General features: G+C 37.4%; 1 protein-coding gene across 1 annotated transcript in view; it reads right to left on the reverse strand.

The window, feature by feature from the left end:
• The window catches only part of LOC115223707, a 46562-nt gene that overhangs the window by 15087 nt on the left and 7257 nt on the right, over positions 1–24218 (reverse strand). The window contains exons 5-10 of the mRNA XM_029794383.2: positions 11948–12097; positions 8597–8766; positions 4666–4835; positions 4237–4420; positions 3029–3141; positions 544–745 (exon numbers count right to left, since the gene is read on the reverse strand). Coding sequence (XP_029650243.1) covers positions 544–745; positions 3029–3141; positions 4237–4420; positions 4666–4835; positions 8597–8766; positions 11948–12097 — 989 coding nt within the window. The remainder of the gene's footprint in view (positions 1–543; positions 746–3028; positions 3142–4236; positions 4421–4665; positions 4836–8596; positions 8767–11947; positions 12098–24218) is intronic.

Below are 24218 nucleotides of genomic sequence, written 5' to 3' on the forward strand. Positions count from 1 at the left end.
AAGAAAAATGTGAGGGTTTTCACAATCTGTAAAGTTGATGCAACCAATGACTTTGGAGATTCAACCTCAGTTGGGTTTTGTGATTTCTCTTCACGTAACTCAAATGTCGGTTAATTTACATAAAATTGGAACAAATGAATATAAAAATAACATCGTACTTAAACACAACAGCTAATAATTTAAGCCGTCAATCTGAAGTTGATGTCAATTATCAGGATTTTAAGGTCAACCTTTTAGCATCCAGGTGACTCAGTCAAATGTAATGCCATTCTTCTCTCATCATCATCGTTTAACGTCCGTTTTCCGCGCTAGCATTGCTTTGAATTGATCATGCATTTTCTCATAGCTTAGAGATTTTGATGATGTGTTTATTTTCACAATGACATTATAGGATAGATGTGAGGGGCCACATCAGGCCAGTTTGAGCATAAAATAAGTAGAATATTTGGGTTGGATACGACCACTTTAAATGCTAAAGTGGTTAAATCTAGTCTAATGTGGAAGGAGAACAATATCAAGAAAATAAAATGCAAGAGTTATTACTCAGAAAATGCATTGAGAGGTCCACAATTCCATATCTGAATGACGGTTGTCTTGCTGAAAGCTTTCTTCACCACATTGGTTTCATCCATATGTTTGTGGGAGTACACAGCAACATATTGGTCGGCACCAATGCCCTCTGTTGTAGGAATGGGGCACCACACTGCACACCAAACAGGGCCACCAGTAAAAAAGTTGATACTATCTACAAGAAAGAAAAAGTAAAATAAAATAACAAAAATTTTAATTATCAAATCATTTCAGAATAATGTCATATAATTCAGAACCAAGTAAAATTCAATCTATCATCAGAAATCTATGAGAAACGGGAACCATAAAGTCATCATAAATTCAAACTTTGTTTGATATTGTACATCACAGTATATAGCTTCACTTGTTTTGTCCCTGCGGAAAAATTTCCAATCCAGGATTACAGAAAGATTTAAAATCACTAGGAATAGTATCCAGCTGTAAAATTACTTTGTCAAGCAATATGAAGGATAATGTATAAATTTACTGAAGATAAATATACATAAGCCGGCTTAGAAGAAATAAGGATGATGAGATTATTATTATTATTATTTGTAGCAGCAGTATTAAGCTCATCTCTAGAGATGATAAAAAAATAGTTTAAACATGTACCATGAAGTCTGCTAATACAGAAATGAATCAGCAGAAAAGTAGTATCCTCTGGAAAAGATAGCTAACCTAACATCTAACGCCTATCCCTGGCTCCAAGCACAGTACAAGGATTAAATCACACTTCACTGAGTTGTGCTCAAAAGTAACATCATACCACAGATTGCACACTGAAATAAATCACCCAACAGTGGCAAGAGCTAAGAACTGCTTTCATTGAAGGTTAATGTAAGCAGAACTATAAAGACCCCTTAATATCAAAACAGAATATTGGAAACGAGATAAGAAACGTCCAAGTCAAGATCGGCAGAAATACAAGAAAAAGAAATCATAGAATGCTACGGAATGGAATTTGCATCCTTGTATGGCATGAGAGGTGCAGACATGTCTTTACTTCCAAACCACATGGTTTCAGGTTCAGTCGCATTGCTTGGTACCTTGGGCGGGTATTTTCTGCTAGAGTCACAGGCTAGCTAAAACTTTGTGAGCAAATTTGGAAAACAGAAACTGAAATAAGCTTGTCATTCACAATAGATGCATATGTATATATATATATATATATATATATATATATATATATATATATATATATATATATATAATATTAAGGAATATTATTCCAAACTTACAGAGAAAAATTCAATTTAGAAATACTAATTCATTGTTGAATTGATAAAAGGTGTTTTTTTTCTAATTTATATATATATATATATATATATAGATACACACACGTGCACGCAACATAGACATATGTACGTATGTATGTGTGTATGAGTGTGAGTATGTGTGTCTTCATGTTTTGGCATCACAATATTTGTAAATGAATGTCATTCATTTCCAATATTCTGCATTAACATGCCTGGCCAAGGGGAAATATTAGTTGGCTTGGAAACAGGCAGGGTATAACAGCCATAGAAATTCTTCTTCCTCAATAAATTGTTCCATGTGAACATGGCCAAACGGACATGAAAACAATGAGGAAGTTAGAAAACTCAACTTACAAAAATACAGAAGCAATAAAAATAATTTGTCTGCTGGTAACCTACTCTATAAACCCAAACACTGACATCAGCTCAATATGGCTCCCTTTAATGAATCAAAACATGAATAATAAAATAATTTGTAACAAATATTAGAGGCCAAGGAGTTAATAAAGTTATTCCTCCTAGTTTAGAAATGATAGTTCCTAGTTTAAATCCGGTTTGGTTCCATGTAAACGGCTCTTGGTCAACTTGATTAAAAAAATAGTGAGGTGGCTATGCATTGACAAATGTGTCATCTCTAAAGTTTTGGTTAATTAATAATCCAAAACTTAAAGCTGCATTAATAATAATTCATCTTAAGATATTTAAGCCTTTAAATATTTAAAACACAAGAGACATTGTCAGGTTATTATTGACAAGGGTGCAAATTTTGAGAATCAATTCAAGCTCCTCTCCAATTTTGAGGAATTTTCGAATTTTTATTGACTGCAAAAGGGTGCAAAGCAAAAGCTGACCTCAGAGGAATTTTGAACTCAGAACATAAAGAGCCAGAAGAAATGCTACTTAGCATTCTGTCCAATGCATTAATGATTCTGCCAACTGAAAACTAATGATTTCATAGTGTAATTACCGAAAATAGTTTCATTAAAGGGTTAAAGAATTAGTGAAGCAGTCAGGTAGGTTTCAATATTCCACAAATCAAGAGAAAAGGAATTACTATAAACCCAAAAGATGAGATAATTCAATAAATCTGGTGAAATCAAGTTCTCTTAATCTCAGTGAACTGCAAAACAAACAAACAAAGAAAACCTATAAAAATTGAAATATCATTAGATATAAAGAAGCTAGAATCCTGGAACACTTACCACCAGAGACTGTAGATCCAAACAAGCCTAAAGATGCCGGTTCTACTTTATTGCCCAACTCTACAGCAAAGTCGATACTCTTTCGAGTGATTGGGAGACAGGTATCAATTTCACTAGAATTTAGAAATGCAAAGCAAAAAACAATTAATAACAACAACAACACTTTCTGCTATAGGCACAAGGCCTGAAATTTCGGTGGGGAGGGGCAAATTGATTACACCAATCCCTGTGACTGACTGGTACTTATCTTACTGACCTGCAAATGATGAAAGGCCAAGTGATGAAAGGCCAACTCAAAACATAAAGAGCCAAAAGGAATGTTGCTAAACATTTTATCCAAAATGGCAACAATTCTTAAATGATTTTAAAGTTTCTGCAAATATGTATGACCGCTTCGACTGGCTTCCGTGCCGGTGACACGTAAAATGCACTAATCCCACCGTGGCCGTTGCCAGCCTCGCCTGGCACCTGTGCAGGTAGCACGTAAAAAGCACCCACTACACTCACAGAGTGGTTGGCGTTAGGAAGGGCATCCAGCTGTAGAAACACTGCCAGATAAGACTGGAGCCTGGTGCAGCCTTCTGGCTTCCCAGATCCCTGGTCGAACCGTCCAACCCATGCTAGCATGGAGAACGGACGTTAAACGATGATGATGATGATACATTTCTCTCCTAGAGAAAGGCTGTTCATTTTGTAAACACACGGTCACTGTTTTGCAATTTGGAATATTTTAGACTTCGTTCTATCAACTAAATCATCACTTGCTAAACGGTTATGTTGTTTGTATTTGATTAAATATGTAAATGTTTTTGCAATTAATTAATCAGCTCTCATGCTGTTTCTTCAACGCTTTAGCGTTCAGATTAATTTGTCAAAAGTAACCCTTATTTATTCACATTTAAAAACATTTATTTGATATTATTTTGTAGCTTTAAGATTTCAAACATGTAATTGTATATTTTTAGAATGACATTGCAGGGTAGGTGTGAGATGCTGGATCTGGCCAGTTTGAGCATAAAATGTGTAGAATATTTGGGCCAGACAAAGCCGGTTTAAACACTAAAGGGTTAATCTATCTTAACATTTGAAAGAATGATAATGAAACATTTTTTTGGTTTAGAAAATTGGGAGTAAAAGAACAAATTTAATAAATCCTGAACAAACAATTCTCTACAGTTATAAGTAAATAAATAAATGGGAAGACTTACTGAGATTGAAGATGATAAAACATGTCCCTTGTTGGTAAGAATTCATCAAATGCTGGAAGAAGAACCTCAAGTTTGGTATGGTACTGCAAGCATTCTTCAAAGAGATCTTCATCTTTACTGGGCCACATCGAAGAACCTCCGCCACCACGTGTTGAGCCCCCGTGGCTAGAACTAGTCGTAGTGGCTACAAATGACACAAGACAAACATCTTTAATAATAGAAAAGTTACATCAAATAACAACTGAAATGCTTTTAGTAATGACCTTATTTCTTTTCCGTTACGGTCGACCAGATGAGTTTACTGCTAAAACTTCTTCAGTTCAATGAGTGCTAACAAATTAAATTTGGACAGCAGTTAAGAAGACAGTATTGGCTTTAATCTATTGTCCTTATTTTCGATACGGTTTAAATTTTAGTCACTGAACTTACAACGACGTCTATCATCAAAATCATCCATACCAAAGTTATCATCACAGAGCAGAGAAGCATCATGATCATCTGGAAGGTTAAAATGTCTACTTCGTTTCAACGGACGACTGTCTCCCATTTCATCGGTGCTAAATAACTCTTGACTCATAACATGCAGGGAACCAATTGCTCTGGATAAACAGAGAAAAAAAGGAAAATGATTAAAGTTAAGTTTTAATAAAGTAAACAAATGGCAGAAAATAACTAAGTCACAATCCCATCTATATCAGAGAAAGAAAAAAACAAAAATCAGTAAAAAATTGATTTTAAAAATTTCCTGCTGCCTACAGATTAAAATAGAAAACAAAAAAATGTGTAAAGTAAATAGTCTTTGCATGAAACATTCTTAGCTTTCTGAAAACCCCAAAGACTTAAATATGTTTGGAATATACAAGTACATCAGTTACCAGCTTGATGATACTCTCAAAGATTTCAACACATGCAAAATATACAAATACTACAATTACTAACCAAAGATGCCCACCATCATCATCGTTTAGCGTCCGCTTTCCATGCTAGCATGGGTTGGACAATTCAACTGGGGTCTGTGAAGCCAGAGGCTGCATCAGGCCCAGTCTGATCTGGCAGTGTTTCTACGGCTGGATGCCCTTCCTAATGCCAACCACTCCGTGAGTGTAGTGGGTGCTTTTTACGTGCCACCCGCACAGGTGCCAGACGGAGCTGGCAAACGGTCACGGACGGATGGTGCTTTTTACGTGCCACCGGCACGGGGGCCAGGCGAGGCTGAAAAATTATTCAGCAGAAGCCAATTTTTGGAGCCAAAATATAAATAAACATGATCATAGAAAATACTCAATAAATGCCGTTAAACTTGCTGTGATTCAAGAATAATGATGATGATGATGAATCCAGTGTTAAACAGTGAATCATTTTATCAACATCCCACCTCCACCCCAAGAGATGATGACTTAAATCAATGTCAAGACATGTGAGATCAATAGTCAATATTCTTTTTGAACATCTGCAAGCAGGGCTATAGAGTCGGGGGGGGGGGTCAGAAATGGAAGCAAGTTGGTAAGGAATACATTGACTCTCATTCTGGCTAAATTCTAATCCAAAATGAGTGAAAGACGAAATGGTATAAAAATGTTGGGGAGGTAGCCGTTAGAGAAGTGTTTAAGACCAGCTGTCCATGGGACTAGCCGTATATTGATGACCTTGTTCTCAGAGCTGAATTTCTAAGGTTAGGGAAGTAAAGCTTAGAATCGAGACACTTCAAAGTGAGACCTAGCTATAAAATCATCATCATCTTCATCATTTAGTGTCCGTTTTCCATGCTGGCATGGGTTGGACGGTTCAACTGGAGTCTGGAAAGTCAGGAAGCTGCACCAGACTCCAGTCTGATCTGGCAATGCTTCTACAGCTGGATGCCCTTCCTAACGCTGAGAGTGTAGTGGGTGCTTTTTACGTGTCACCAGCACAGGGCCAGGGGGTGCTGATATTGACCACAATCGGATGGTGCTTTTTATGTGCCACCAGCACGGGAGCCAGTAATGGTGGTACTGGCATCAGCCATGTTCAGATGGTGCTTTTTACATGCCACTGGCACAGAAGCCAGTCGGGGCGAGGGAGCTGGCATCGACCATGTTTGGATGTTGCTTTTTACGTGCCACCCGCACAGGTGCCAGACGGAGCTGGCAAACGGTCACGGACGGATGGTGCTTTTTACGTGCCACCGGCACGGGGGCCAGGCGAGGCTGAAAAATTATTCAGCAGAAGCCAATTTTTGGAGCCAAAATATAAATAAACATGATCATAGAAAATACTCAATAAATGCCGTTAAACTTGCTGTGATTCAAGAATAATAATGATGATGATGATGATGAATCCAGTGTTAAACAGTGAATCATTTTATCAACATCCCACCTCCACCCCAAGAGATGATGACTTAAATCAATGTCAAGACATGTGAGATCAATAGTCAATATTCTTTTTGAACATCTGCAAGCAGGGCTATAGAGTCGGGGGGGGGGTCAGAAATGGAAGCAAGTTGGTAAGGAATACATTGACTCTCATTCTGGCTAAATTCTAATCCAAAATGAGTGAAAGACGAAATGGTATAAAAATGTTGGGGAGGTAGCCGTTAGAGAAGTGTTTAAGACCAGCTGTCCATGGGACTAGCCGTATATTGATGACCTTGTTCTCAGAGCTGAATTTCTAAGGTTAGGGAAGTAAAGCTTAGAATCGAGACACTTCAAAGTGAGACCTAGCTATAAAATCATCATCATCTTCATCATTTAGTGTCCGTTTTCCATGCTGGCATGGGTTGGACGGTTCAACTGGAGTCTGGAAAGTCAGGAAGCTGCACCAGACTCCAGTCTGATCTGGCAATGCTTCTACAGCTGGATGCCCTTCCTAACGCTGAGAGTGTAGTGGGTGCTTTTTACGTGTCACCAGCACAGGGCCAGGGGGTGCTGATATTGACCACAATCGGATGGTGCTTTTTATGTGCCACCAGCACGGGAGCCAGTAATGGTGGTACTGGCATCAGCCATGTTCAGATGGTGCTTTTTACATGCCACTGGCACAGAAGCCAGTCGGGGCGAGGGAGCTGGCATCGACCATGTTTGGATGTTGCTTTTTACGTGCCACCGGCATGGGGCTCACAACTACAATTTCCAATTGATTTGATTTTGATATTGCTGATGCTGATGTACTTGACTCAATCAGTCTCCTCAAGCACAGCATGTTACCCTACGATCCAAGGGTACTTTTTGAGTTGGCTGGTTATGCAACACTGGTGTAAGTTACAGCTGTGATCTCACTTTATTTGTTTGAAGGACATGCTTGACCACCTCATCCCATGTCTTCCTGGGTCTCTCTCTACCCTGGATTCCTTCCACTGTTTGGGAGTGGCACTTCTTCACACAGCTCTCCTCATCCATCTGTAGTACATGGCATACCAACACAAACGTCTCTCTTGCATGCCACATCCAATGCTTCTTATGTCCAACATTTTTCTCTCAGGGCGTTTACACTCTGTCATGTGTGCACACTGACATTACACATCCAACCGATCTTGAAAAAATAATAATAATCCTTTCTACTAAAGGCACAAGTCCTAAAATTTTGTAGAACAATCGATTACATCGACCCCAGTGTTTCACTAGTATTTAAGTTATCAAAGTTGGCCATGGCAGAATTTGAACTCAGAATGTAAGGACGAATGAAATACCGCTAAGCATTTTGCCCAGTGTGCTTACCATTTTGATACCTTAAAAATAGCAATGATTTAGGTAGCAAGAAGACATGATTCTACAACTGTCTTGGGAAGTGACCATTCTGAGGTAAGAATTTCATATCCAGTGTAAGCTATGGGTGCATAAGAGGTGTAGTGGGATCACAGGTTGGTCGTCAGAGAAGGAGGACTTTGGCACTGCCATAACTAGCTGCAACAGCAGCAGCCATGAAATAAATTCTTTGAAATATTCAGAAGGTTTGCAAGATTAGCTGACAGTTTCTATTACGTGGGTGACCTTAAAGCTCTGAGCTGGCAGAATCATTAGCATGCCAGACAAAAATGCTTAGCAGCACTAATTCCGGCTCCTTGTGTTCAGAGTTCAAATCCCGCCAAAGTCAACTTTACCTTTTTATCCTTCCAAACGTCAATAAGATAAAGTATCAGTCAAGTACTGGAGTCGATGAAATCAACTAAACCCCTACCAGTAGAATTACTGGCCTTGTGCCAAAATTTGAAGCCATTATGTAGGTGACCTAATTAGTAGTAAGGAAGATGTGGTGAGAAAGAACTGTCTAACCATGCATAGACAAAGATAATGATGATGATATTGCAGACAAGGTTAAAATTAAACCAGTTAAAGCAGGATGGACAGATGGACGGACGGATAGATAGAAAGAAAAACAAACTCACTTCTGTGCTGCTTTTCTCTTTCGCTGTGATTTTGGAGCACTGGCATCACTCTGCACCTGTTTTTGTCTCTCCATTTCAATCCGTTCCTTGCGCTTGTGCAAGTTCGTGTGACTGGCCATATACATAAGACGTTGTTTTTTATTACAAATAGGACAGACAACTACTTCATCCTATAACAAAAATATAGAGATCAAAAGGAGACATGAAGTTACATATTTCTTTATATTCAATTCAAGATGATATAAACACACAAAAGCTTAACAGCAAACAATATTTACATTTTAAATTCATGACTTGAAAAAAGATATTCAAATAAGGTGATGCAGACTTCAGTTCAATATTGTCCCCATCCACACAATTTATTCCTGTTTGAGACTAATATCTCATCCTCTATTCTCTAACCCATCTCTGCTGTCTAAGACACCGTCTGCATTCCAATATATTTATTTGCTCAGAAAGGTGATATCTGCAGGAATATAGAAACTTCTCTATCCACTGCTTACCCTTCTCATTTGGATTCCAGTAACAACTTCCAGTTATTCTGGATCAAAGCATCTCCTCCCTTCTTTTAAGTTCATTCAATGCTTTCATTACCCCTCAGATTTCTCCAGTCTCATATCGTGGGCACATCTACTTCAATCTGTCTCTGGAGCCATCACCATTAATTACTAGAATGTATACAACCCTGGGCGTAAAAGTTGAATTACTTGTCATTCTGACCTGTCTATACCTGTTGTCTGAAACACAGCAAACTCACCAGACCTTCTGAAAACTGTCTACTTAAGATAACACATCTCACATCTCCTTACTACACAATAGCCTTTCTTATGAACCAGTTGGTACTTTTAAGCCAGAGCTCTGGTCAGGAATGTATCTGTCCTATGCAGACAACTGCTGGCAATAAATATGTAATCGATTACCCTGCTGACACAGCTATGCTGGTGACCAAGTTAATCCTAAATTTGTCTACTTCATGTAAACAAACATCACTACCAACAACTACCAGCAAAGAGTAGCTTCATGTATGACAGCCTGCAAGCTCTCTAGCCTCTCAAATTAAAACAGAGCTATCTGGTCCTTTGTCAACAAGCCCATCATTCAAAGCCTTTCTTTAAGATAAGTTTGCAGTACAAAGCCAAGCTTGGTGTAATCTTCAATCAGTAAATGGCCTTGTCAACGTTGATCATGACATTTCCTTTTGAACATTGCAGACAAAAGAAAATCAATCTTGATGCTGAACTTGTAATATAGATAAGTTGCCTATCCATTTACATTTCTCTTTCATTTGTTGGATTGCAAGTTTTCTGCCAGTCTGCACCAACACCACAGATTGGTGACAACATCCAAAAGACTCACAGTTTACCTTCTCAACATTGTAAGTCTTCTAGATGTCACTTCTAACAACATATGTTCCTTTGTAGATGACATCACCCATAATTCCTTAACCATCCACAAACAACCTACATCACCTCCAATGAGGACAAGAAGAAAACCACAACATATATAAAAGAAACACACTTTCTTAGCCTCCATGCATGAACACTACACAATGGCATTTAAAGAATAAAAAGTTAATTACTTAACATAATAAAAAGCACACACACACAAAGAAAACCAGAGCACTCGGAGAGCGGAAACCTTCTGTCAAGGAAACACCAACGACCTTTCAATGATTAGCTGGAGATGATTTTTAAAATGAGAATAAACTCGACTGCTCTCACAAATGAAAATACTAAAAATGAACTCGACCATTCTCAAAAATTAAGTAAGAAAAAAACAGAAAAATAATTTAGAATCCTTGTCCGGTACCTGATCGATCCCAATGGTGGTAGTCATGGAATGTGAAGGTGGGTGTGCGGCCTGTGTTTGTAATGCTGTGCGCGTGTGTCGTCTGCAGTGGGAACAGGGATAGTTTTCTCTACGAAGGCTTTTTTTAGTCTATCCACTAATAGAGAGTCTTTACTACTATTAAGGTCTATAGTGAAAAATTTATCCGTGCATGAAAGAAAACGGAAAGGACCTGCATACAGTGCTGTTAGCAGAGGTTTAACAACATTGTTGCGTACACCTGAGTCCAAGAAGTAAAGCTTCCTTCAAGGCAGAGCTAGAAATGCAATTGTCACGTGGGTAAGCAGTTTTAAACAGGAGCGATATATTTAAAATTGGCAAAACTAAAAATTGTTGAGGGTAAATTAAATCTATTATTGTTACTGAACATGTTAGTGTTATTTAATTTCTGAACGGTTTTGCTGCCATTTGTTTATGTAGTTTGATTTCTTTATCCATCAGTTTCTACGTGAGTGAAATTAATAATAGAGAAACTAAAATAAAACTTTGGAAACAGCAATGCTGCCATAACTTATGTGGAAACCATGGACATGCTTTCGAGGGAGATAATCAGAGAAAGACTTGAAAGTGAACATAAGATCGTAATACTTCATGTAAAGTAAATATAAGAAATAACTCAGAATCCTTGTCCAGTAACCGAATTGATCCCAAAATCTAATTAGATCATGCCAGTCATGAGGCCAAACATCCATGAAAGTTTCATCCAAATCTATCCAGCGGTTCTTGAGATATCTTGTCCATGGACAAACAAACATGACTGAAAACAATACCCCCACCTTCACTAAGGCAGAGGTAATAAAGGAGTTCACAAACACAGGAAGGCTGTGAGGACAGCTTAGGGATTTGAGTAAATACCTTTTAGAAGACAGAAAAAGTGGTCAGCAAGCCTCCACAGGACATCAAACCCTGCACCTCTCAAATTCCAGCTGAGTGCTCTAAATCATTACACTAAGAGATCCCTGACGACAAATTCTGTCTAGGCCACTTTTTCTGTCTTCTGAAGGGTATTTACCCCATTCTCTAAGCTGTCCTTATAGCCTTCCTGCATTCGCAAACTCTTAGATTTCCAACACATGCAGTGCTTATAAGTTTGTTTACAATATATATAAATTGTTTTTAACGCTGTAACCCCTACTGTGAATCTAACACCGTTTACTGAATATAAATAGCAAATTATCTAAAATTAACATTTTAGACGAATAGAGTCTGTTTTCACTTCAATGGCTTCAATGCAAATAATCTCATCTGAAAGGCTTCTAGGCCTTCGAGTCACGGTCAAATTTGTATTTAAAATCTTTTCATCAAGATTCATTTGCTTTTAGAAGTAATGATATTATACAGAGACATAGTCAGTCAACATCAGTGAAATATGCATTGTGTAATTCTAGAACAAGATCCCCATATACAGCAGAAGGTTCTCCATCAGGAGAACCAATGAGAAGAAAATACCTGTTGAGGAATCCTATCAACATTAAGGAAACAACAGCAAATCGGAAAACCTACCTCTCGGCCACACCACTCAATATGGAATTGGTAGTATTGGAAATTCCGTACTTCTTTGCCACATTGAGGGCAATTTAGTTTACCGAGTTTTTTCATGATGTTTTTCAGTGATTTGTTATCCGCATTGCCTTCCGGGCAATCTTTGGTCCACTGAAAATATTCAACAAAATAAGGTTGATTTAGCTTCAATTTTCATCTCTAAACACAGTAAATTTAACAATTTCCAGGCAACTTTCACCATCCAAATTTTTTTTAAAATCAAAAATTACAAAAACTCAGTTGAAATAGTTTTGTTTGTGTGTTGAGCAGTTTTAGATCACAAGCAATACAACTGAAACTAAACTCATCAAACATTTGGTTGACTGTATTAACAACTGAACAGTGATTTAGAAATGATATTGTAAAATTTTAGTTTCCTCTCGGTTTTATCCTCCATACTCATCATGCATTATTGTTATTATTATTATTATTATTATTATTATTGCTATAAAAACGTGATGTGCTCAGTTACAAAATAAAAAGTTAATATTGAATTTCCCTATAACAAAAGCTGCTAAATTCTAAATAAATTTAAAGGGTAATGGATACCAAAACTGAATTCTGTGTAAAATGCTTAATTCTCTTCAATTAAAAATGATAACGAGCAAAGATAATCAAGGACATGCTATTATAGAAATATTTATCAGTCTTAGATTCAATTATAAATTCAAATATAATAATTACTATTCTAAACGCCAACATATTCAATATTACACAGCATAAGTACTGGTACGATGTAAATGCGGATTAAGTTAGTTTCATTAAATTGTAGATACAACTCAGTAAAAAAAGTAATAACAATGGGTTAAGGAAAATGGAATAAATTGATAGTGTTATTCATTATAGAAGAGACTGTATGTTTTGTTTATGTCAGGTACATAAATCTTCAAGACTACCACCATCATCATCATCATCATCAAGGTTAACATGATGTAAGGTAGGTCTGGAGAGATTGTAAAAATGTTAAAACTTTAGATGTGTGCTGTACAGGAGAGGGGGGTGGGGGTCTCCAGCCAGGTACCCCATGAACAGAGAGCATAGGTGCTGGGGTGAGTAGGTAGGCATGTTATTGGCAGAGAAATAGCTAGATAAATAAGTCAAGGGGCCAGGGTATATGACAGTGACCGCTTCATAAACATCAGTATCAAGACGGACACTTCAGCAAAAGGATTGTTTCTATGAAAATGCTTTGCAGAAGACCGTAATAACAAACGAGAGTGACACCATTATCATGGCCCGTGGTTTTAATGGCTACTTTAATGGTACAAGGAATAAAGAGGAATCTAAGGTCTTGGGGGTTCTGTTACAGAAATGGGCTAAACATTTGCAACACTAACTTCAAGAAGCCAGCCAGCCAGCCAACTGACCATTAACAAATCAAGTAAACATGTAAACCAAATAGACTTTATATATATATACCAGGAAACAGGATAAACTGACAGTTGGCTGTGACCTGCTAAGTCTCTCTCACTGGTGAAGAAAGAACCAACCAACATAGATTACAGTGATTAGTGACACCAAAGTAAAGAGTCAGAGAGACTCAGAGATACAAATCAATCCAGAGAAGTAAGGTACATAAGTGAAAAGATGTCTTGATAGAGGTTGGTTCAAAGAAGTGCTACACGAGCCACATCAAAAGAAGGTAGAAGAGATAAAGACAACTGGGAGTTAGTATGAAGCAACAGATTACGAACCACATCAGTGGATGGAGAAAGATTCCAGCCAGATAAAAGGTAGCATAGGGGTGGCTTGGTACAGTTGATAGAGCTATAAATGTTGAGAGACAGGCCAGGAAAACTGGAAGAAAGATTGGAGCAAGGAACATTATCAGGTAACAAGTAGAGAAGCCGAAAAAGATTTGTCAATGTCCTGTGACAAAAGGATCAGAGACAGAAACTGCAGCAGATGGATCCTAAATAAGGATCATCTGATGAAGTCAACAGGTAAAAAAGTGAGGGCAGTAAAAGCAGTTGAAACATCAGAGATAACCATTGAGATACTGAAAGTATATCTGGCAAGGTCATTTAGCAAAGACAAATAAGTTGTGAGAGCTCTTTGCAAGTCATGTAAGAGATGCTGTGAGCACAGTGGAAGTTAGCAAGGAATTCAACATGCAGGTAGGTTTCCATCAAGAGACTCATTTCTCAACTCCTGTTTATTACAGTACTTCAAGCCATAACAGAATAGTTTAAGATCAGGTGCCTGTGGGATCTTCAGTATGCTGATAACTAGTTCTTGTAGGTGAATTTGTCAAAAATTTACAGAAGAAATTCCAAAATGTAGAAGCAAAAGGTCAGAAATTAAGCCTAGGAAAAAAAATAAAAGTTTTAGTAAGAAAGAAGAGAGGATACAAGAGCTGTGTGGGAAGCAGCCAAGTTGAATACAGGTAAAAGAAATAGGTAAGAATACTATCTGGTGTACACAATATAAACTGTGAATGTGACAGGTGTAGTGGAATCGTAAGTAATTTAAGAGAGAGCAAGGACTTTGGAGTAATGAACAGTAACAGCATCACATTAAATGTATAATGGCAGTGTAAGTGTATGATGGAAGATGAAGGAACTGAGAGAAGAGAGAAACTAGGTTTTAAGAGGGATTTGTTGTAGTAAGAACAGATGAGACTGCACTGGTATGGATATGTGGATCATATGGAGGATGAGAATTGAGTAAAGAAGTGTCAAGTAATCTATATGGAAGGATTGATATAATAGTCAATGACACCAACCAGAGTACTTGACTGGTACTTTCTATCGACCCTGGAAGAAGAAGGGCAAATCTGACCTAGGTAGGATTTGAACTCTGAAACTAAAGAGCCACAACAAGGTGTTGTGCCTGATGCTTTAAGAATTCTACCAACGCACTACCTTCCAAGTTTCTAAAAGTATCTTCTCTGACCAAACCAACAGGCTTTCCTGACTAGATAACACAAATATACATTCATATTGGCTAGGAGTTTGATCTTTCTATGCCTGTGTATCATTTATTACTTGTAAATCTCTTCACTAGATTTAAACATGTTCAATTTAAAATCAATAGCATCCAAGATCCACTGTGCCAGTTCAATACTCCTAATTTCATTTGACTTCTAGTCTAAAATATCTACATTTGCTTCACCATAGCACTGAGATAGTGAACTTAGCAGAGTTCCTTCAAAACTTAACTTTAAGCATAAAATCAATTTCTTAGCAATGTGTCTCATCAGAAGTGCCTGACTTTTGTAGCCAGGAACATTTCACAAACACATGTACTGCATCATCAAATTTAGGGACCATTCAGCTTCAGAGTAGGCTTGCTCTGTGTCTACCATGCTGTAACATGAAAAGAAACTAGGGGGAATTTTGCAGAGTGTTCTAGCTTCATATAAACACATTTTCGAATGTAGCAACTACACAAGAATATCATCACATTGCTGAAATATTCCAATATCAGTGTCTGCTTCACAGATGGTATTATCATAACCTGAAATACATACATACACACACATATATATATGAAATATAACCAGTGTCACAATAAACTCTGACTGATCGGGAGACTACCTACTCAATACGCTTGTTTGATCTGCTATAAACAGCAGCCAAATATCCTTCAAATCAGACCCTACAGTTGAAGGACATATTGGATAATGTAGTCCAGGATACACAAAACCTGAAAAAAAACCAGACAGGATGTTGGGCTGGCATGCCTTTGATCATAGGTCTGCTCAATCAGGACTTACCTGGGGCTAAATATGTCTTAAAAACAGAGACATATTGAATAATATAATCCTAGATACACTATGCCTGAAAAAAAAAAGGTGATGGATGGTGAGGGCTGAAATGCCACTGATCATAAATCTGCAGAATCGTGACTGGCTTGAGACTAAACAACAACAACAACAACAACAACCACTGATAATTAGCAAAGTCAGGTGAATGATGAGAAAAATAAAAAAATAACAATGACAAAAGAATCAGGTTTAGTTTTAAAAATGAAGGAATTGAATCACAAAGTAATGCAGTTCTAAAGATGACAGCAGTGACTGAGAAAAAGAAATTTTCAACAGAGAAACAAAATAGAAGAGCGAGGTGGCAGGTGAATGTTACCTGTAGATTTTGATAAGAATGAAAATAGACACAAGAGATAGGACAAAACAAGATCAGATATAAAATGGTATGGATTCAAACACTTTGCAAAAGTTCCATACCAATGATTTGACAGATGATAACTGACTCAGTAGAAACGGGGGGGCGGGGGACAAACCATAATAATGGATAGGAAAACAGCCAATTGCAAAAATATCAAAATGCAAAAATCATCCATCTTCACATTCTTCGTTACAGCTTCCAGGAAATTTAGGATTTGGTTCTTAAGTTACAGTTTATACGTTCTAAATAACCAATATACCTCAACACATTTGTACTCAGTCGTTCATATACACTGATATTGCATTTATGGTGGAGCAGAGGAATGAGATGCTGAAGAGAGAAGACAGGATGGGGATGGACAAGTGATGCGTAATCTAATAAGAAGTACAAATCACTGATGTGGATGGAACCTGTGAAAGAGGGAGAGAACCAGGAAGATGTGGGAGGAAGAAGTAAAGGCCAATCTGAGGATGTTGAGCCTCATAGACCAGCTGACAAGACCTGTTCATCACACCAAAACTGAGCTTCTAAAAGCATTTTGCATTACACACAACTGGGCCCCACATCCAACTGTCAAACCTTTCTCACCTTCTCATTCCTCCACCTACTGCATTATTCTGCTGGTGTAATTCAACAGAAGCTGAACTACATAGTTCACCCCCGTTTTTTTATACCACTAGTTATCTCTTCCCAGAACCACTTCCTTTTAACATCTACTTTCAGTCATATTTGCCACTGATCACCCTTTCCCTCTTACCACCTTCCCTCCCACTCTGACCAACGACATCTCATTTCTACTATTGATCACCTCCACCTCCACCTTCACAATATTCACCCATATCCACTCCTATTACTACATGCCCCTCGTTCTTACAACCTTTACTAACCCACCCCCACTTGCCATACCTATCTCTCATCCTTATCCTATCTACAGTTATATTATTATCATTATTCTGCTGCCCTTCATCACCTCTGTATCACCCACCCTTTATTTTTATCATTTTCACTTGTGCCAGCATCGAAGACAGACATTAAATTTATGATGATAATGATGATGCTATATATTGTTGAAGCAAGTTTCCTAACAAGTGTCAGCCACAGCTTCATTTAAAATACAGTTCTTCTTATTTTGCATTTATACTTAAAAATCAATTCTTTTCCTTTCTCTTAATTACCAATGAATAAAAACTATGTTCCTGTGTATTTAAGTCCACAGTTTCCTAAGTTATGACTCCCCAATGGTCAACATGGTTTCACTTAGCATAGACTGAACTTCATTCTTTTCTTCCAGCATATTAACCTAACGACTGGTGCCACATTGAAAGCACCCAGTACACTCTGTAAAGTGGTTGGTATTAAGAAGGGCATCCAGATGGAGAAACTATGCCAAAACAGACAAAACAATGCCCAGGCTGCTTTTTAGCTCCTATCAAACTGTCCAACCCTTGCCAGCATGGAGAACAGACATTAAATGATGAGGAGGAGGAAGATGACCATACTTTTCCTTTTGATTTGTGGTCAGTGTGGTCACTCTCCTCTTCTACATATTCATTTTATACTCATCTGAGTTTTCAACCCCGTCTTTTGAACAAGCAACAGCGTCACTAACTTCTGCCTTATTATATATTTCATCCTCTCTTTCTTCTTGATCCAGGACTTCACTTTTCTCATTAGATAAATTTCAATACACAATATCAACCTTCCACACAGGTTCCAGGTTCTCTAATCACAACTTCCTTATTTGACTCATTTTGTCCTTGTGCACCTTGCAGAAAGTGTCCCCATACCAAATTGATATCAACTGACCTTCTCTACTAGGACTCTACCATTATTTGAAGTTTTATTTTTATATAATTTATCTGTCGCTAGAAACAAAACTTTCATGCCCTCCTACCTCAGCTTTTTTCAAACTCTTTCATGTTGTGCAGAGAATGTTAAAATTTATTCCAACCTTGTCACTTACTCCAGAGCAGGTATATGATCAATCACGACGGAATGAAATGCATGTCCCTTCACGCAAGGTATAATGAATATGTGATTCTGGAATACATTTTTCACCCTAATAGACTGTCAGCGCCATCTCCAACTTCTCATGATTTCTATATTGCTTCTGATGCTATCAAGTTGTGACATTCCACAGAGCTATTACTAGCTAAATAGGCTTTCTGTAGTAGTAATATGGGTTTCCAATACTCGGTCTATCCTTCATCTGTCTAGACTAATTATTATTAAAATTATTCTCAGTGTCACTTAAGGCAACCATGAGTCCCAAAATATGATGCCCGTATCAAAACTATATTCATCATGAACCTTTTCATATTGTTTGTTTGAGATAATCTTCCAATATTTTGTGGCTTTAATAGGAGTATTACGCTTTTTCAAATCAAGACAAACTTTGACATCAACCTTATTACTAAGAATCAACCCCAACCACTGGGTCCTGTGGAGGCCTTTTGAATTAGTAATAAATCTGACAAGAGTCACAGATGTTTTCAATGAGTTCAAGGAATTCACCATTTAGAAATTGGTGTTCCACTCTTTCAAAGAAAAGCAACCAGAATCTACTTTGAAGCATCATCAATTTGGCAGTGGAATTTTTTTTTCTCTCGACCTTTTCCCCCCTTCTTAGCTCTGGAGCATTGTGTGTCAGTGTGCCCACATTGAAGACAATGGAATATTGCAATGTCAGTTGGAAGGAAGGGAAAGTAGCAGAAGACATAATTTTCCGTTTTGCAGATTTACCTCACAGCCATGATCATTTTAAAGTCTAGCACCATTCCATTAGTTTTTCACTTGATTCATGGCTTAAGAACAGAGGCTGCTTTGATATAAATTCTGACGGCTATCTTGACCACTTTATTACTATTTCATTACCAAAACTGAAACTACAGACATTCCCTATCAATCTTGACCAGTTTCTGAAGAAAAACTGCTAATCAGAGTTTGCCAGCAACTGTACATGAACAGGCAGAGTCTAATACTGCCATAACAACCCCCCCTCTCTCTCTTACCAGAGTAGACATTTGCCAGAGCGATTCATCATAATATCTTCAGTTATAAACAGTCTTTGATAAAATGGTTTAACATTCTGAGCACACAGAATTAATAGCCTTTTTTTATGTCAGTTTGTGGCAAAATGCTAAGTGTACACACACTTATAACACTGCATGATTTTTACCTTCACTATCTCTTAAGATTTGGTTTACCTCCATAATAACATCAATAATTGCCTCTGTAAAATCATTTACCTCCTCTCTTGGACAAGTAGAAGTGAGTTTACAGTCACTGGTTCAGATTTCACAAATGGTATTATATACACCCGCGTTTGATGAAGTTTTTCTAGATACCTTCTTAATGGTATCCTTAGATTACTACAAGTAATATGTACCAATTTTTTCTTTGAAATGTTGACATTTAGTACAAAAAAAAAAGTCTTGAACACTTCCAGTTAAACAATTCCAGATTCCAATAAATTTTGATGGAGAAATTGATAACAAAAAAGTTATTGATACTAGTATCTGAAGGTCTTTTTGTTGGGATTCCTGAAAAATCATGGCAGTTCTCATATTTTCATCATGAAGGTAAATTTTATTAAGCTTATGTTATAACTTTGAGACTGGTACCTATAGCAATATCTGCATGTGCTAGGCTACCGATACCTGAGTATGCTAGAAAGTACTGATAAGAACAGAGGAGGATCTTGTTTCGTTTTTAGCAAAACTGTTTAAAGAACCCAAATATCTAAATCTTGTAACTATTCTGCATAGCCAGAGGCTGTGGTTGCTTCCTAAAATTCCCCTTCAAATCCAAATCCCACTACAATAACTGTACAAGAAAAGAATACTTCTTGTCATGTATCGTACTCAACCGTGTGTTCTACTACCAATGTGAAGTATTCAATCGATTAGTTAGTCAGATATTTAACTGATTCCCTAATAATAAAGGAGCGGAATTGAACCAGTGCATGTGTGAATAATATAAACATAATGACTCTCCCTAGACACAACAAGATCTCGCTAAACTTAGCCATGTTAAGAGGCTTCTTGTGTTAACTACCACCTTAGGTCTTCTGTGTAAACAAAGAGAAGATAACTCAAACACCAACAGCTGGACTTATCTGTTAGCAACACAATTACAAAGTAAACAGATTTTATCAAACCAGTAAACAAAATCCCAAACGAACCCAGTGTGTATTGACATAAAACATGTACCATGTAGATGACACATGTGACCCACTCCATGTTGTTCAGATATTAAAGTTCACTTCAACTGCCTCAAGTATTGATACACAACTCTGTTTTCATTATTTTTTGAAGTCTACAATCCTGGGGGGCATGACTTCAGCTCGCTTTTGCTCCCTGAGTCAACACTACACATCCGCTGAAGCATGCTCACCTCATTTGACTCTTATCTCTGCACACCCCCATGTTCAATGCAATGTTTTGGTACTTTATGGCATCACATCACTTCATTACAGCACTCCCATTACTAATTAAATCACCTCAAAAACAGAACCCATCAAACACATTAATGAGTTCAAGGACTTCATAATTGCTTCTAATTATTCCTCTGTATTTATTATATTTAAAGTTAATGACTAATACTACTAACCTATCACAGATCCGACTGTATTGTTATATACAAACATTGCTGCAGCTGCTGCCACAGAGTAGGCCATATTAAGTTCCTAATTCTTACTAATTCACTTCCTACATACCAAGCAGGATCAGTTTTCAAATTGTTCCAGGATTTTATATCCACTTATCAACATTTCGGTCGTTATTCTAACTTTTAAGTCTTAATTCTCTCTTTTTTTTTTTTTTACTCTTTACTTGTTTCAGTCATTTGACTGTAGCCATGCTGGAGCACCACATTTAGTCGAACGAATTGACCCCAGGTCTTATTCTTTGTAAGCCTAGTACTTATTCTATCGGTCTCTTTACGGGGACGTAAACACACCAGTATTGGTTGTCAAGCAATGGTGGGAGGACAAAGACACGTACACACACACACACATATATGACGGGCTTCTTTCAGTTTCCATCAACCAAATCCACTCAGAAGGCTTTGGTCGGCCTGAGGCTATAGCAGAAGACACCTGCTCATGTTGCCACATAGCGGAACTGAACTTGGAACCATGTGGTTGGGGAGCAAGCTTCTTACCACACAGCCACGCCTTGCTAAAGGCTCTCAAGGATCAAGTGGGCTTTTAAGTTTACCACCTAAGAACACAAAGAGTCCAAACAAACACCACAAGGCATTCTGCTAGACACAAACAATTCCATAAACCCACTGTCCTGGACTGTTACTTTATTAATCCCTGAAAAACAAAGCTGACTTTAAAAGGATTTGATCTCAGGGTGCAGTGAGCCAGAACAAATATTGCAACTTCCCTCTTCATCATCATTAATGTCCATTGATACAATACTACATGGATTGGATGGGTCTAACATACAGCACTCCTCATCATCATTCTTTCATCCATCACCCTAAGAGATGATCCCACTAATTCTCCTACCATCCTCGCCTTCCACTTGGGACACACAGCCATTCCATCACCACCACCACCACCCCCCATACCAACAGTCATTTCCAGTATTCAATACTTAATACCTCTAATGCCCAGTGGTTCAATATCTGTCCACCTGCCTGCTTGCCACCACAAATTAGCAATTTATGGCCAACAGGTCATACTCTATGTATTTCTCCTTCACAATCTACAGACTCTCCACATTCAGGTTACATTATTATGTTTCTTACACACACACACACACACACACACAAAGTGAAACTTTATCGGAGCATCTTCACTGTTCTATCTCTGTATTAGCTCCTTTCAATACAAAGACCCTTATTATTGATTATGCTATCTAGATAACATCCAGCAAGCTGTCGCCCGACCAAGCCAAGGGGCTTCTACTGGTGACTCCTGAATACCGCTAACGCATCTGAATTACTCTCCAAGAGATTCTACTTTTGTGCATCTTCTGCTAAGTGCACACTATCAAATTCATATACATTTATCAACATCATCACCACCACCACCACCACACCACCACCACCACCATCATCATTATCATCATCATTTAAGGTCTGTTTTCCATATTGGTAAAGTAATGGCTTATCATTTAACATACAACCCTAGTCACAGAAAAAGATCTTCTTCTACGTTTACATTCCAACATTATGCTCAATTTATGTCCCAATTTATAAATATAATCATGTCATTAGGATATATGTAAGCAAAAAGTCAGCTTTATGATTGGTGCTTTATTAGAAATGATTACATTGCCACTTGAAATAGATTTACTCATTAAAACTGTAAATTAATAAGGAGATATGAAGGAAATTTCAAAAACAATAACAAATGCAATTCCATCAAGATAACTTCCTCAAAACTAGACATAATTTCTGAGATTATAATTCTTAATAACAATAATAATAATATTAATAATACCGTTTTCAATGACAATAATATTAACTGATTTTTTTTATTACAACACTATGTAAATGGTAAATAATATTCGACTGAGCTATTTTATGAAATATCAAATCCCTATTTTGTAGAACAATATTCCTCTTGCTGCTTTGGGTCTCGCATATTTTACTAGCTGACCCCACCAACAATTAGCAAGTCATCGTCAACTTACGACTGATCAACTTTACAAGGATTGGTGCACCAGCTCCTGGCAGCAATAATAAATAGACCATTTGAAATCAAATGGGTTCAATTTCTTTGAAATTAACCCATCTACGGATGATGTCAGCTAACAAACGCTTCCCCAAGGTTTGGTTATTAATAGCCACTGTGTTGGAAGACTGTCCTCTTGTGGAGACATCGAGGCAACTTCGTATTTGTTTATAAGACAACTGCTTGAGACTCTGAAATTTTTAACTAACGTCAGTATAATAGTATAATACAGAATGTTGTGTGTGATTTTTACCTGAGGATGTACCTTAAGAATGTGAAAATATAAAACAAATCTATGTAGGCCTATAGGCCAACTTATGAATAGTCAGTCTGAACCAACTGTGGTTGTAAGTTGACGACGACCTGTATTTGGCACTTAACTATTATCAACCAGTTACCCCACTTCCCTCAAAATAAGAGGACCTAAAATGACTTGGCTACATTCCCACTTTCATAGACTAACAAAGAAAAAAAAGTTCAAAGTAAACTATGTTTCTTTTAAATGTAACAACTACAATAGTAACCACCATCATATCTTTTGGTTAAGCACAAATGTAAACTTGATTCCACTCTTGGAGACTTAGTCTATTGGACTAGAAAAATGAAAGGCATGCTACCATTATTAGTAGCATGTTTTTCGTGTTACTCTAAAATAGATTTTTGAACATCTTCCTGCAAACTGATCGAATGCAAAGAAAGATTAGAACCTGTTGCCCATGAGGCAAGACTTAGACGTACTTCCCTGAGTGACTGAAAATAAGTTTCAAACATCAGTGAAATATTCAATTGTTCTCTTTGCTGATCATTCAATAAAACAGCTAACAACAATGGGGACAAATGAATTTCCCACTCATCAAATTTATACACCATTCAACCACATAATATCTCCAATCTTCACAACATATAACACTATCAAGTTCCCATTACCAGACCAGATATAAAAGTGCTTAACGGCTTCAGCAATACATAATCACACCCTGGTTTCAGTAGCACCCATTAAATAAATCCAACAATATAATATTAACCCTTTCGTTACCAACCCGGCTGAAACCGCCTCTGGCTCTTTAGTACAAATGTCTTGGTACCATAAGTTTTGAATTAAAATCTTCCACCAAACCTTAGTCGCAATTTATGTTCCTAAAACTAGCTGAATGATAACTAAGTTATTTTACTAAATTCTTTGATATATTTAAAATAATTGAAAGAAACAAAGAGCATCTCACAATAAATACAGTAACAAAAGGGTTAAAGAACAAACTTCACTCTACACAAAAAATGGCATTGCTTTACGGACACTGTCAGGTTTTCCACCAAGAACTACAGCACTTTGTTACGAATAATAAGCTTTAAAACAACACTGTCTGGTTCATGTCAAGCCATACACAAATACTGATAACCCAACACTAAACAAAGT

Source organism: Octopus sinensis, linkage group LG23, assembly GCF_006345805.1.
Source record: "Octopus sinensis linkage group LG23, ASM634580v1, whole genome shotgun sequence".
In the NCBI taxonomy this organism is placed as follows: Eukaryota; Metazoa; Mollusca; class Cephalopoda; order Octopoda; family Octopodidae; genus Octopus; species Octopus sinensis.